This window comes from Hipposideros armiger, unplaced genomic scaffold (assembly GCF_001890085.2).
Source record: "Hipposideros armiger isolate ML-2016 unplaced genomic scaffold, ASM189008v1 scaffold_17, whole genome shotgun sequence".
NCBI lineage: Eukaryota > Metazoa > Chordata > Mammalia > Chiroptera > Hipposideridae > Hipposideros > Hipposideros armiger.
In genome coordinates this window covers 4,539,551-4,555,004 of record NW_017731367.1, presented here as the reverse complement: position 1 = coordinate 4,555,004, position 15,454 = coordinate 4,539,551, and the positions used below count along the sequence as shown (strand labels likewise).

At 46.7% G+C, this 15,454-nt stretch overlaps 1 protein-coding gene across 1 annotated transcript in view; it reads left to right on the top strand.

Annotated features, from left to right (window-relative positions):
- DRC11 (dynein regulatory complex subunit 11) overlaps positions 1-15,149 on the top strand; it is a 151,833-nt gene extending 136,684 nt beyond the window's left edge. Inside the window, exons 13-15 of the mRNA XM_019628321.1 lie at positions 2,627-2,804; positions 8,290-8,528; positions 13,259-15,149. Coding sequence (XP_019483866.1) covers positions 2,627-2,804; positions 8,290-8,528; positions 13,259-13,387 — 546 coding nt within the window. The 3' untranslated portion in view covers positions 13,388-15,149. The remainder of the gene's footprint in view (positions 1-2,626; positions 2,805-8,289; positions 8,529-13,258) is intronic.
- Positions 15,150-15,454: the final 305 nt, after the last annotated feature.

Here is a 15,454-nt window from a genome sequence, read left to right as displayed (position 1 = left end):
GTGGACAAGGGTACAGAGCAACTTGAACCCTGACACTCTGCTACTAGGATTGCAAAACGGTGTGGCCACTTTGGAAAACAGTCTGACGTTTCTTCAGCAAGTTAAACCTATGACCCAGCAATTCAATTCCTATGTATATGCCCAAGAGAAATGAAAACGTGCGCCTCCACAAATGTTCGTAGCGGCACTACTCACCGTAGGCAAAAAGTGGAAACAGCCCACACATCCATCAACTGATGAATGGATAAATAAAATGTGGTCTGTCTGTGTGATGGATACTATCGACCAATTAAAATGAAGTACTAGTGCATGCCACAAAATGGGTGAACCTCGAAAATACCATGCTAAAGAAGCCAGACACACACACACACACACGCACACACACACGCACGCACATACACGTGCGTGCACGCACACATTGTATGACACTGTGAAATATGCAGAATGTACAAACCTGTAGAGACAGAAAGTAGATTACTGGCTGCCTGGGTCTGCAGAAGGCGGTTGGGGGAGAATAGGCAGTGACTGCTAGTGGGTCCAGTCTGTGGGGGCAATGAAAGCATTCTAAATTCACTGTGGTGACGGTTGCACAACTCTGAATATCCTAAAAACACTGAATGATATACTTTAAATAGATGAATTGTAGGTATGTGAGTTATATCTCAATAAAGCTGGTGTGTGTGTGTGTGTGCGTGTGTGAGAGAGAGAGAGATCATAATATACATAATATACAACATAATACATGATATAATAATAAATATTATTTTCAGTCTCCTTTGCTACCCTCGATTGGGATAGGCCCTTACCCAGGAAGGAGATTCGGGGGGACATGCAAGCCCCACCGGCACATTCCCCCTGAGAGACAGGGCCCCTGAGTAGAGGGAGAGCCGAGAGTGTGCACAGCCGGGGTCCTGCTCGTCAACTCTGGGGCTGCAGGAGGTCCCTCAGCGTCCCCGAGCCCCAGGCTCTCATCTCCCAAGTGTGGGTGATGTGTCCCCTCCAAAGGACGTTGTGAGGGTTAGTGACAAGTGCACAGAAGCCCTGAGAGAAGCACTCAGCAGGTGCTGCTTACTGCTTTTATTAAGCGGGAAGGTTTATGAGCAGCCTGGGTGGAGGTGATGGCTGCGAGGCCGGTGCTCCCAGAACTAGCTCCCTGTCTGTCCTTGGAGATCCAGGCCAGCCGCCCTCACCCCCAGGCTCCCACAACTTGGGCTTTCCTCCCAAGGTCCCCCGGTCCCCAGATCTTGCTCGTCCTCGCCCAGCCTCCTCCCTGCGCCTTGTCACACACACGGCGAACTTGGCCTTTTTGCTGGTCAGAAGGAAGAAGGGAGGAAGAAAGCAGACAAGCACCGTGCCCACCGCATGGCCAGCAGCCTCCTGATGCAGAGTAGACACCGTGCTTCAGAGCCCAGTCCAGCCACCCTGCTCAGGGGAGCCCCTCACCCTCCCCTGGAAGGCCTCCTGTGTCACCACCCCCTCTGCTCGGCACCCCTGCCCTCCAGGGTGGGGCACTTCAGCCATCCGGTCCTGACTCCCAGCTCTACAGGCCTGACTCGGAGAGACTGGGCCGACCCACGGGCCTCCCATGGGACAGGGTTCAGAGCACATGAGTGCCCCTGTCCCAAAGGCCCTGCAAATCGTACCCGGCTCTGTCACACACACACACACACACACACACACACACACACACCCCGCCAGCTGTGACTTCAATACCCTGCTGTTCGCTTGTATCCCTGAGGGTGGGATTTATCAAACTCCCACTCCCCTTGAGGTCACTGGCACTTCCCGTGGGCAGGGTTCTCTCCCAGCTGGGTGTACAGGGACACGCAGTGCCCAACAACAGGTGCCTGGTCTCTACAGGGTGCTGCCTGGGGTCCCTGCAGAGACCGTCCATCCATCTGTCCATCCATCATGCCATCACCTCCTCCTCCCCAGGATTCTTCCAGGGGAGGTTCATTTACAGCTTAGTGTTGCCGTGGCAATGTGGCCAAGTCTGACCGACCCCCATGGGCTGGAAGTCGTCCTTGGCAGGGGGTAGGTATGGGGGGGGACGCTTGTGTCTTGCTGCTCTCCCTCATAAGTGCTGAGATTACACTAAAATAACACAGGTCCCAACTATTTCCAAACTGCCTCAGAGGCAGAAGTGTCACTCTTCTGTAAGGGGCGTCTTTCAGACATGCGATCCAGGACTTCGGTCCCTCATTGTCAGGGCGGTCAGCAGAGGAAATGTGGGGTTCACCTTCCAAACAGCTCAGAGGAACACGGCGCCCGCACACCAACTCTCAATCCCGGCCGGCTTCCTTCCGCTTGGAAACCTGCCGCTGTTTCCTGTTCTCAGGGCTAAGGTGCTAGAATGTTCTTCAGTCAGGTGCTTCCCTCCTCGCCCTCCTCCCATGTCCGAACGCCAGAGACCAAGGACAGGAAGCGCCTGCAGGGGCGGCCACCCCACTAGGAAGCACATCCCCAGCCCTGGCCCAGGACAAACTTGCAAAAATGGTGCTAATCAGAGTTTTGAAATCATCCGGCAACGCACGCCGCAGTGCCTCCCATGAGAGAATTTCCTTCAGTTCTTAACTGTTCTCTCTACATGCAGGCTCACATTGTTTTTCTTCTCTCTTTCTCCCAGATGGAGCCTAAACGCCTGAAGAAACAGCTTCCAAAAATCCTGAAACTCCTGAAACCAAACGACAGGATTCTGATTGTGGGGACCACACACCGTCCTTTCGATGCCGAACTTCAATCTTTTTGCAGAGTTTACCAAAAAATTATCTTGGTTCCCAGACCAGACTATGCTTCCAGATATGGCAAGTACCCTGGCCGCTCCCCGTGCACAGTCACCGGGGCTGGGCGGGCAGGTGCTGGGTGCAGGCATGTGAAGCTGGGACGGTGGCTTTGGTCGCCCACTCATCTGGTGACCAGGTCATGGACGTGGAGTTGTGCACTGGAGTGGTGTGTGCTCCTGGGCATCAGCCAAACTCGGTGCCATAAATGTAAACCACCAGGTCCTAAGAGCAAACATACATCTCTGTTCTGCTGCTAACGTATCTCTTTTTCCCCAAGACCAAAGGGAACTGGATAGGGATTATTATTTGGGGCCCTGAAGGTGACAAAAGCCCGTGTGAGTGCGAATTTTTTTCTTTTGACAGGTGGAGTAGGATCAGCCATTCTCATACGACACTATTTCTTTTCACCGGGTTGATTTTCTTTTTTCTTTTTTCAGTCTTAAAGTGTGAGTCCAGGAGCATGTTGACTTACTTAAAATAAACACTAAATATGACAGGAGCGCACTTTTTCCATTTTTTTTCCTCTTGAATAGACAGAGTCAAAGTCCACTTCCTTTGAAACATATTTTTCAATGGGGACAATATAAGTAAGGGGTCCCCAGAGCCGTACAATGAAGTTGCAAAGAGCCGTGAGACTGGGGCTCGGATGAGACCTGGTTTGGAATCCCAGCTCCGCAGGGGAAGAGCAGGATGACCTGGACACCTCAGCCGACCTCTGAGCCACCATTTCTCCTCTGTAAAGTAGGAGAATGGGTAATCCACAGGGCTGTTGTCACCTTCATGGGAGGTGGTTAGCAGAACACCTAGCAGCGTATCAGCTCGCAGGAGACCCTTGGGCTGTGGCGCTCAAGGAGGAGATAGCAGGTGATGGAGGCCATGGTGCCACTGACAGATGTTTCTGTTAGCTCTTGCTGTGTAACAAACCTCCCAGTGGCTGAAAATGACAAACTCTTCTCTATCGTGGTTCTGAGGGTTTGCTGGGCTCAGCTGGGGACTTCTCCCTGAGGGGTCTCAGGATGTCGCAGTCAGATGTCAGCTGGTGCTCTAGAGTGCATGCTCATTTCTGTCTTGATCAATTATGGTCCTGGCTTCATAAGCCCACGTTATACAAAAAGCCCCGGAGGACTTGGGTCCCCGTAATTTACCCATCCATCTAGAGGCCTCTCCATCTCCTAGGACCTCCAGGCTCCCCACTGGACCCTCTGCATCTGGCCAAGATCAACAGAAAAGAGAGGAAGATAGTATGGAGGGTTTCACAGGAGATGTCAGGGACCCGACCCTAACATCGAGGGGCCAAGAGTTCTTCCACCACAGTACACTGGCCAGAATGACTCGCATGGCCCCACCCAGGGTCGAGGGGGCTGGGCGCATAGTCCAGCCAAGGAAGGAGTCGGCACGGAGGTGGGTGTGCCCCAGCAGCCTGAGCCCACTGCGCGTCCATGCAGGGGCCCCACGCTGCCGGCTCTGTGGGGTCTTTCCCACTCTCAGTCCCCTCAGCCCGGCTTCCTTTATCGGGGTCCCTTCTTCTCCTCCTCCTTCTTTATAGTATACATTTTTATATCTTTAAGCTATCTTCATGGAATAAGGTAGGGTATAACTAATTTTAAGGGTCTAGAGCATTATCCTTGACTTCGGATTGAATAGTTTCTATTGTTTGTTTGACAAAACCATGGGCCCTTTAAAAACAAAGCTATTGGTGTCTAACCAAGACAGTTGTGTTCTTTTGATAAAATACCAGTCAGCTCTAAGGACTGGACCATATTACAGATTCCCACCTGAGCCTCCCGTCGGCCACATCATGGGAGAGGAAGGAGAAGGCGTCCCCTCACCTGTGGGCTGATGATAAACCAGCACACAGCAGCTGTCTCGGGCCCAGGGCTCTATCCACTGAGCCACGTGCTCCTCACATACTTATTTCTCGGTGGGTGATTTGTTCAGGCTGTTGTTTTTGCCAACTTCATAAATGCTGTCCAACACTTCCTCCAGTGACCTTGAGGTTTTCATAGCCACAGTGGCTGGGACATCCATCTTAAAGAAAGACTGTTCCTGCCTTTGCAGTGATCAAAAGTGGTCTTTTCCAGGCCAGGAAGCATGGGCTGCAAACCCATAACTTGGGTCTTTGCTTGGCCATCCATCTAACGACAGCAGAGCGCCAAACGTGGCGGGAGCAACCATGGTCCCTCGTCTCACATTCCTGGGGGCAGCGTAGGGAAGGCACCGGGCTGAGGAGAGAAGGGCGGGCCAGCCTGAGGAAACGCAGCCCTTAGGGATTACCAAATACAATTCAGTATCTGTCTTCTTTCCCAAAATCAAGCTGTTTCCTTCAAAATGGCCCTGCAAAGAACACCCACCCCCAGGGTTGATTCACGCCTCATCTAGTCCCCAGAAATCCCTTGGGCTTCCTTCTTTCCACTTTCCTGATGCTTCCTCCTCTCGCCTCTCTTCCCGGGGGTCTTTTCGCTAATAACCCAATTCATCACAGGCCCCCCACCCCGGACCCACTGTCTGCTCAGATCAATCCAGTCATGTCTTCCGATTTTTCTGGAATTCTAGGCTCCAGAAGCCAGAAGCTCATCCAAATCATATTATTCACCTCTTTTGCTTTAGCAAAATGCAAAATAAAAATGAACTTTATGACACTACCTCATCTCGAGCATTAGCCAGGATGGAATCAATCTAGAATGCCAAGAACAGAGAAAGGGACCCCAAGACCAGATTTCTTTCAGTCTCAAGAAAGGGAAGAAGGTGGATCTAGTGTGAAGAACTGAGGTACCTTTTGCATCCAAGAGAGGAAAGGAAAATACAGCACCCGGTCGCGAGAGCACGTCCACTGCTGTGAGCCCTCTCGGTCCCCTGGCCCCCGGGCCTCGCCACCACACCCACCGCTGGCCCTCGCTTTGTGTTCTCCACGTGCACGACTGGGTTAAAGACTTGGCAGCCTGCTGGTGGCCTCAGTGCTGGCTGTGGGGCTCGCTCAGTGAGCCCATCAGGCTGCGACTCACTCGCACCTGACTCGCCTTGTAGCGTCACTGTTTCTAAGTGTCAAGAATGAGCCGGTGGCTTTGTAAAAGCAGTAGAGGCTGGTCTCTTAAGAGCTAGTAAGTCCAGTCCATCACACATGAGGTGGAAGTCCAGCTTGATTGTCTGTCCCTTCTCTGGAGGTTGACATGGCTCTGGACAAGTGGGAAGTCCCACCGTAGCCGTGACTGCCCCCACAGAGCTCCTTACTGCACCTCCGTTACAAAATGGCGAGCTTCTGGAAGTAACCAATGACCTAGGTATGTTGAGGCGTCATAACCAAAGCGCTACATGAACACCAAGTGTACACTTCGATGGTCAATGGTGTGTTTCTATGTACACGCTAGACCAGAGTAATTGTCGTTTTTCTTACCCCGCTATTGATGAATCTTATAGAGTCCTTATGTTGGAAGCTTGGATGGCTGTGACTACCGTAGCTTAACAGGAGGCAGGGGAGAGAGCTGAGTGTTTGTTGCTAAAGCGCCCTTGACCCTCATGTCTGCCCTCTGACTTGTCCACTCCACGCTGCAGGTAGGAATTTGGCCCGTGGGCACCCATGGCTGAAACTGTGCTGGGTTCCCAGCCTGGGGTACTGACTGGGTCCTCAGCTCTAGGGGCGATCCCTTGAGACTCTCCCATAAAACGGGTTCCCTTCTCAGCTTCCAGAGTCACTACTCAGACCTGTTTGCACTTTTTTTTAGATGTTATAAATTTGGGCAGGAGACATACTAGATCCCAAGGGATGATGCTGTCTGGCTCTGGTGGTGGCTGTTTATTTTTGCACTGTTATGTCTTCTGATTTCTAACCCTACAGCCGTTTTATTTGGATAAGGGTCCCCCTCACCTACTTCAATCTATCTTTATACAAATAGCCTCGAAATGTTCTGTACTTGATTTTGTGTCATCTTCTATAATTGATGTTTCAGTGAGCATCAGGAAACTTCAGTGCAAAATGGAATGACGAAGAGTAATAATTATCACAGAAACACAGAAATACAGCAACAGAAAATAAAGTACCCATCCCGGGCAAGAACAGTGCTCTTTCAAGTGCTTTATTCCCATTCTTGTAGTTATTTCTCACAGCAGCCTGAGAATTAAACCTTTCTACTCCCATTTGATAAGTAAGCCTAAGGCGGGCTGAAGCTCAAAAACCCCACCAAGGGAGTAGCCGTGTAGACCCAGGGGTTAGATGTTGCTTTAGGTCAAGTTGGGGGCCATGGCCCTCACTGGCCAGCCTGCAGCTCTCAGTCCTTGAAGCCTGACCTTCCACATTTTGGAGACACCAGCAGGCCCCACGGGAAATGGACATTTTCCAGCACTCAGCTCATCACAGGGCCAAGGGCCTTCCACCAAAGAGGACAGTGGAGGCGAACTGTTGGAACAGCTCAGGGCCCAAAAGCCAGCCGCTCCGATGTGGCTCGTAGGTGCATTGCAAGTCATTCTGTCTCTTGGTGGTCAGAGCTTCTCACTTCCTCACGTGTTTCTGGATCCATGTATTTGGATGACATAGTCCGATCATTACAGTAATGGTCACTTTTTTTCATATTCCCAATATTCCTCAAAGGAGGTCAAGATGCTTTAGAGACATTTTGGCCAGATCCTCCCAGCACTGAGACTGGCTCTGAGACAGATGACCTCGGCGGTGGCCTCACCCTTCTGGATCCGACTAAACGAGTGACAGTGAATCTCATTTACTCCCCGCTCCTTGCAGAACGGACGTGGTTCTCTAAGTGTAATGTTAGCTCAGTGTTGCATGGGCACTCATTCCATCTCTAAAGTCACGTGAACGTCAGGAATCATTTCATCATTCATCTTCACAGCATCCCTACGTTCTGAGTGAGATCCCTCAGTTTCCCCAGGTTCCACAAACCCAGAGATCAGCCGGTAGATCAGCCACGCGATGCATGTTTACAGTTATTAGGCGGAGAAAGTAAGGACCAAATGCTCTGTTTTCCATCCGATGTATCATACAGTGTCTCACACCCAAAGGGAACTGGGCCTGTTAGTGGCTAATGGAAATTGGAATCTATATAAAAATAATGTAAGAAATGAACTTTAAAGAGCGTCATACTCCTACTTATCTAAACTCGTAACTATAATATTCCAATGAGCAGATGAGCAGAGATTCCATATATATACACCCTATGTGAATTTCAATTTTTGAAAGATTTTGAACACTTTTCAAGGAACCATGCTAAAACTATATTGACTGTGGTGTAATTTTTTTTCCTTGTCAATTCCCAAGGGGACTTGTGGGTCTATAGCACTCAGCAGCATCAATATGTATGTCCTATGGTTGAAAATCACTCAGAGGAAAGCATTTCATTATGTGGCTTTCTGCTTATTCAAAGTTCAGACCAACTGGAATAGCCTCCCCTGTACTCCTGTCTTGAGGTGTGTCTTTGTACCGAGAGCTACACTGGTAAATACCGCCTTCTCTGTGGTAACCCTGATTCTCTGTGTCTTTCCCACCATGTCCACACACCAGTTCTGTGGAAGCAGATCATTCAGCGCAGAGGGGGAGTCATTACCAACGCCTTGAACGTGAGCTGTCTGGCAAAGGTCACCGATGGCTTCACCCAGGGACACATCGTGGAGGCGATCAGAGGCGTGCTCACAGACCGGAGGGTCCGGCAGCAGACTCGCAAGCCGCTGGTCGCCCTGGAGTTTGTTGTGGCTCTAAGCAGCATGAGTCCAGTGTACCTGGAGGAAGAAGACAGCTTTAAGGTAAGCAGGGCACCGTGGGGCCAGATCTCAGCGGCAAGCACGTGGCCACCGCCGCCTCCCTCTGGCCTCCTGAGGTTCACGGATTTGAACTCTGCCTTATGCAGTGAAATTTGGAAGCTCTAAATGGTTGGGTCACAAAATCTTTCCAGCCTTAGCAGTAAAGCCTGTGTCTTCCAAATTTTAGAAAAATCATGGTTCGTGACCTTATAAATTAACAGCCGGATTATAGAATTAACAGCTTCAAAACCACTGGATTCACACCACACACACACATACACACACACACACACACACACACACACACACACACACACACACATACACCCTTTTTTTGGTTCTCAGTGGTATTTATTTCATATTTCACCTAATAGAACAAGTTTTGCATAGAGAAGTGTTTGCATCCCTAAGTAGTGTATTTCAGGCCAGTGCTGCCTTTGTCCCGAATTCGCTGTAGTCCACTTCGTTTTCATTGCACTTGCAATAGGAAATCACAGTAGAACGCACCAAACTTTAGTTTTCTCAGTTGAATGCCTTCTGAGATGTTCACAGGATTTTTTAGAACTGGAGGAAACTGAGACTCAGCTCTTCCAAACCCATCTTTTCTAGGAGGAAAGGAAGTTGCAGAGACTTAGGTTCCCTCCCAGCACAATCAGCATTAGCGCCCTGACCCCCATGCCCAGGCCCGCCAGCCCTCCTCAGAACCCTTTCAGTCAAAATGAATGCACTTGTGTTTGCTTTCTGGGCCTTGCTGTGGTTTCCTTGGCCAGCTGGGAAGGCAAGGGAGGAAACTTACGTCCATGCAATTACACCCACCCAAACATCGGCCACGCAATCGCCAGCCGCGGCTCTGGAAGCCTGCCTGAGACTGGGAAAATTTCCCTCTATAATGTGTCACTTTCCTGCCAACTCAGGAAAACTGTGTTTGCCTCTGGCTCTGCTGCAAATGCCTCAGGGGAAGGTGGAAAATAGTCAGGATACTGAGTCCTGCAGTAATGGTCTAGCACTGGGGTTGGCAAACTTTTCCCATAAAGGGCCAGAGAGCAACTGTGTTTTAGGCTTTGAGAGCTATACCGCCTCTGTCACAACCATCCAACTCAGCATCAGGATGCAAAAGCAACCCTACACTGTATGTAAATGATGGGCGTGGCTGGGTTCCAATAAAACTTTATTTGCAGAAACAGACAGCAGGCTAGAATTGTCTCATCTGCCATAGTCTGCCAACCCCTACTCTAATGAAACAGAAAACAAAAATACTTCCAACTCCAAGCTGAGTTTTTGCCAAGCATTTGAATTAATATTGTTGTTAACTGTTTAAACCTCGCTAGTATTGATTGCAAATATTTATCCTTTGCAAGTGATACATTATATACTTTTCTGAAATCCCCATTTTTTTTATCCTTTCTAATATAATAAAAATCCTCCTTATTTTGAAAAGCTAGGTTTAGGGTGTTAAAACCTAAGCTTTCTCTTAGCTGGGCTTTTAACTTTCAGAAATGGTCTATAGAAGTTTTTTGATCTGTGATAGCTGTTTGAGGTCCACTAACTATAACAGATCACACGATTCAAGAGAAGGAAATGCTACCGTCTTACAACCTCTGATGAGAATACATAGGCTTCTCACATTCATTCTTGGCATATTTGATCACTTTACTCACTTTTTAAGGAAACTAAATCATTTTCCCATTATCCCCACTAGCCCCATCCATGTCTGCTTCCCATCATAGCTCCAGGACTGGGCACAATGTCTGGCCCCATCTAGATGTTCAACAAGCTTGTTTAGTGGCAAATTTATTAAGCAGATATAGATGGAATGGCCTTGTCACACTCCTGAATGATGTGACACTGTGGCTGTAGTTGCTTATAATCAGGCCAATCACTGTTCCCCTGAGAAATGTTACCTAACTGTGCTCTGACAACCTGTCAGACTAAGGTCTTACAGAGTCTCCAAACACATTGTACCCTGCCCCGTGTACCTTTCCCCATGATGGAGAAAACATTTAGTGATAACAGTGGATACAATTATAATAATGTAAGCTGATCCTTATTGACTACTTGTGTTCTAGGCACCCTATTAACTTATTTGGACCTCCCAGTCCCCCCATTTCACAAACGAGGAAACTGAGTTATAGAGCAGTGGGGTGGGCAGAATAATGCCCCCCTCCCCAACCAAGATGAGATGTCTACACGCTAGTCCCTGGAACCTGTGACTATGCTAGGTTACATGGGATAGGGGAATTCGAATTGCACATGGAATTAAGGTTGTAATTAGTTGGCCTCCAAATAGAAAGGGGTCCTGGGCTATGCTTGTGAGTCCTTGTAATCATAAGAAGGAAAAGAGGGAATCAGAAGAGAGCCAGAGAGAAAGCAGTGTGAGGCCTTGGGTTGCCCAGCGCTGCTAGCTTGAGGATACAAGAAGGACCACAAGCCGGGAAAGCAGGTGATGTCTGGAAACTGCAAAAGGCGAGGGAACAGACTCCCCCCTGGAGACGTCAGAAAGGAGCACAGCCTTCAGACCCCTTGGTTTTAGCCCAGTGAGACCCATTTTGGACTTCCATCCTACAGAAATGTAAGATAATAAATGTTTTGTTTTAAGCCACTAAGTGGTACTTTGCTGTAGCAGCAAAAGAAAATAAAAGAAAGAAAAAATGAGAGGCAAAGTGACTTGTTCCAGGTCACAGAGCTATAAAGCAGCAGAGCTGAAATTCAATCCTTACTCCAGAGCCAAAAGCCAGTTGTATGAACCATAGTCTGTACTGTGTCTCAATAAATTAAAAGTTCATCACCTAAAGTACTTGGCCACCTCACCTTACATTGAAAGCACAGCCAGGGCTAAAAGAAGTATGAGAAAACCCCAAGTGCCAAAAACAAAGATAAATCTCAGACACAGGCATAGCCATATGCCTGGCATGCTGCAAAGAGAAAAATAAGGGAGAGAAAACACAAGGAGATGAGTCATGGAAGATACAATAGCTATCCATGCTGATTCTGTGACTGGATCTCTGATATCTCAATATCACCAAGGAACATTCACTTCTAATAATCATGATAAGTTCTATATTAGGATTTAGAGACCCGTGTGGAAGCAACTGCAATACTGCTAGGGAGTGAGGAATAGTGAGGGAGATAGAGACCAAAACAAAGCCTGTACTCAAAATGAATCTCAAAATCAAAATTGCAGACATTTTATGACATCTAGTGCTAAGTACAGTTTGACAAAAATGTTGAAATTAATATGATGAAGATGTTAAAAAAATAAATGAAGGCATCACTACACAAAGTTTTAAAACAAAAACAGGCAGAAATAGTAAGGAGATAATTATGAAAAAAATCACAAAAAGAAAGTTTAGAAATTAAAAATATAGTAATTAACATTAAGTGGCAAAAAATAAAAAAGGCATGAACTATAGATTAGACATGGTCAAAGAACAAATTAGTGGACCAGAGGATGGTCCTGGGGAGCTCCTGAGAAGGCAGCACAGAAAAACAAAAAGATAAAATCTACGAACTGTGGTTAAGAACCTTTAAAGACATTGACACCCAACTAAGAAGTTCTAGAAGAAAAGAATAGAAGAATTATCAAAGGAACAACAATTTGAAGAAACACTTCTAAGAATGTTTCTGAATTAAGGCATGAGTTCTCAGATTGAAAACAAACTCCAAGGGACCAGCAGACAAATAAAAATAAATCCACACATACATACATGTTTGTGAATCTGAGAACAAGACCACAAGCCAGTTTTAAAAGATACCAGATTACCTGCAAAGAAACAACAAGTAGGAAATCAGACATCAGACCACAATAGATGCCAAAAGACAGTGAGGTCCTATCTGCCAAGTGCTGAGGAAAAATAACTGTCTACCTAAAATTTATAGCCAGCTAAACTAGCATCCAAGAGACAGGAGGGAAAAAAGACATTTTAAGACATACAAAGATAGTTCCCCATTCACCACCACTTCAAAGAGCAATTTGGAAATATAAGTAAAATTGAATATGCTCGTGACCTACAACCCTAGGAATTCTACTTCTATGTATATGCTCTAGAGAAGCTTCCTCATATGTATATAAAGAGATGTGTAAAAATTGTGAATTTCTACATTGTTCATAATAACACAAAATTTGAAATGACCTATATGTCATTAGTAGGAGACATATAGTCTTTGTCAACATATAGTATAGTCATTCAATGAAATATTGCTAAATAAAGTTTATAAATCAAAATGTTCCTCAGGTTTCAAATAAACTGTGACAGTTGAGAAAAATGCCATCGCAGAGCCAGCTGCAATCATTAAGTTCTTTGTTGATATTTTGGGTTCACTATTTCTGCCAGGTTTTCCACAGTGCCTCTAAAGTGTTTGCATGACCTCCCATGGTGCACACAGGGCCACCAGTCCAGCTTCCAGTGGCCTGTGAGCACCATGGGGGCTCATTCACATTACCAAGAAAACCCACACCCTCAGGATTGAGTAAGACCCCCCAGGAAGATAGGTGACTTAGCTGGGAAGGGTCGCTGGTTAGACTTGGCCTGTGATTCTCTGAAACGGTTAACTTCTTGAGTAGAAGTTTCAAATGTCCTCACCTGTAGAAACACAGGTGAGAAAGAATTTGTATTTAAACATACATTAAATGCCCACCGTTTACTGGCTGCATGCCCCTTCCTTCTTAGCAAGCTCTTCTTTATTTTTAAGAGTGTTCTAGTGAGTTCATTTCCAAATCATCTGTTTTCTTTCAGGACTGGTATGCCAAAACCCCTATGGGTAAAAAGCGCAACTTGGCATTAACAGAAGGGAGCACAGGAAAGGAAAGAGATAAGGGGGAAAAGAAGGAAAAGAAAGGGGAAAAGGAGAAAAAGAAAAAGTAATGCTTTTCTGAGGAGCCGCCCTTGAGTCTCCCTCGGGGATGGAGATGGCGCGCGTCTCCAGGGAACACTGGTGAATGGCGCCTGTCTGAAGAAGACCCAAGCGGATGCCACCAGCTCCTCAGCCTCGGAGTTCGCTCGGCTAGACCTTTGTAGGCCCTACACCAAGTTAGTTTTCCATACCATTTGTTTCTAGAACTTGTAATTGTTTCTTAATCTATGTAAAGTTTGTACATACCTGAAATTCACACACTGCACAATCTTTCCAAGTTCGATAAGTCATCTCCTCTGTCCTAGTTGCTGAATTTAAAACTTGATAGTTAGAAGACTCTTGTTAGACAACTAGTAAGTGACTTGAGTCTATCGCCAGCACACTAGCTTTTTACTAACCCATATATACTGTATATTATCTTGCACATATTTTAATAAATTAATTCTTCGCTCTATTAATGTATTTTATATAAGGGAATAAAATTCTGTTGTCCTTGAACTGGCTCAGTAATTTGGTTCCTGGAGCTAAAAGAGACCTTGAAAATGAACTGCATCCATCTTCTGGCTTTGAAGATGCGGAAACGAAGGCCCAGAGTCAAACAGATAATATTGGGAACATTGGGACCGAAGTCATTGCCTCTTAATTCCCAGTCCTCTGCTCATACAAAGCATGGGGACATTGGCAGGCCAATGGCTGGATGAAAGCTAGAACAGAAAAATAGAGTAAATATGGAGAAGAGAATGCCTAAAGGAAGAAGAAATGCTAAATAAGAGAATGATTAAAGAATGGAAAAGTAAGAGTCAAAAGAGAAATTAAAATTTTGTGTGACTATGGAAGGTTATTTGGTGGAAGATAGTCAGCAACCCACTTCTAAATCATGGGGAGGACACATTTGGAGAAAGGAGGCTTCAACGGAGGTGGGATGAATTTAATTTCAAATTTATGACCACCCTATCTGACAGTAAAATTTTTGTTATACCACAGAAAGGTGTACAGCCTCCTACTCTGTAAAGATCTCAGGATTATCCCAGGATGCCCAGGAGGCCGGCTCTTCAATGCCCAGAACACCAGTGGTCCCCAGGTGTCCCCTGGCCACCAGCACTACCCCTGAGCCAGTGTCTGTGCAAGAGACCAGCACAAATTAGGCCGTAGGCCCACATTCTCTGAGCACGTTCTGAGCACACCAGAAAACCTTCCCCCTGAGTCTGTCCTCTTGAACAAGCCCCACTTTCCAAGCGCCCTGCCTTAGACTTGCCTTCTCATACCAAAGGACCCCCAATTTCCAGAAGGTGGGCCTGAACTCCCCTTACCCATGTCACACTGTGTCTGGCCAATACCCAGAGTGGCCTAAGACATAACCAAACCCCCTACCCTAACCTTAGAGAGCAGTTTATTCTTTCCTGGACATTTGCACCGAGATCCTTTCTATCACATATCAGGGGAAACAGACCCTTGGTTATGACTCAAGAAGAGAACATTCAAGACTCTAGAATTTGATGTTCATTGAAAAATTATAGGATCTGGATTGTAAGGAAATGAATATTATGATTGTAAAGAAATGGACATTATGAAAATGTTAAAAGTGGACAATACCATTGAACGTGGTTCCAGTTTAACGACAAGTGTACTTTTTCAGAACTCATACAAATCTGTTGTCAAAGCTTAATAAACAACTAATAAATAACAACAGGAATTCAACCGATATAGGTGCTTTACAGCAGTCCCACCCGATAGAACTTCGTGCAGTGATGGAAATGGTGTAGATCTGTGCTCTCTGTGGAAATAGCCAGTAGTCGTATGTGGCTACTAAGCACTTGAAAATTGGCTGGTGCAAATGAAGAACTGGAGTTCTTTTTATTTAAAGTTAAATTTAAATAGCCACGTGTGGCTAGTGTGACTCGTATATTGAACAGTGCAGCTTTAGAGTAACTTGAGACTTAAAAATGGATGCGGTGCCAGCTACCATCACAGCATGCTCCCCCCCATCACAGCGCACTCACATTGAGAGGTGATCGCCACCGGTCACTGTGCTCTCCCAGCTGTGACCACCAGCCCTTCCCAGAGCTAGGTTTTCACTC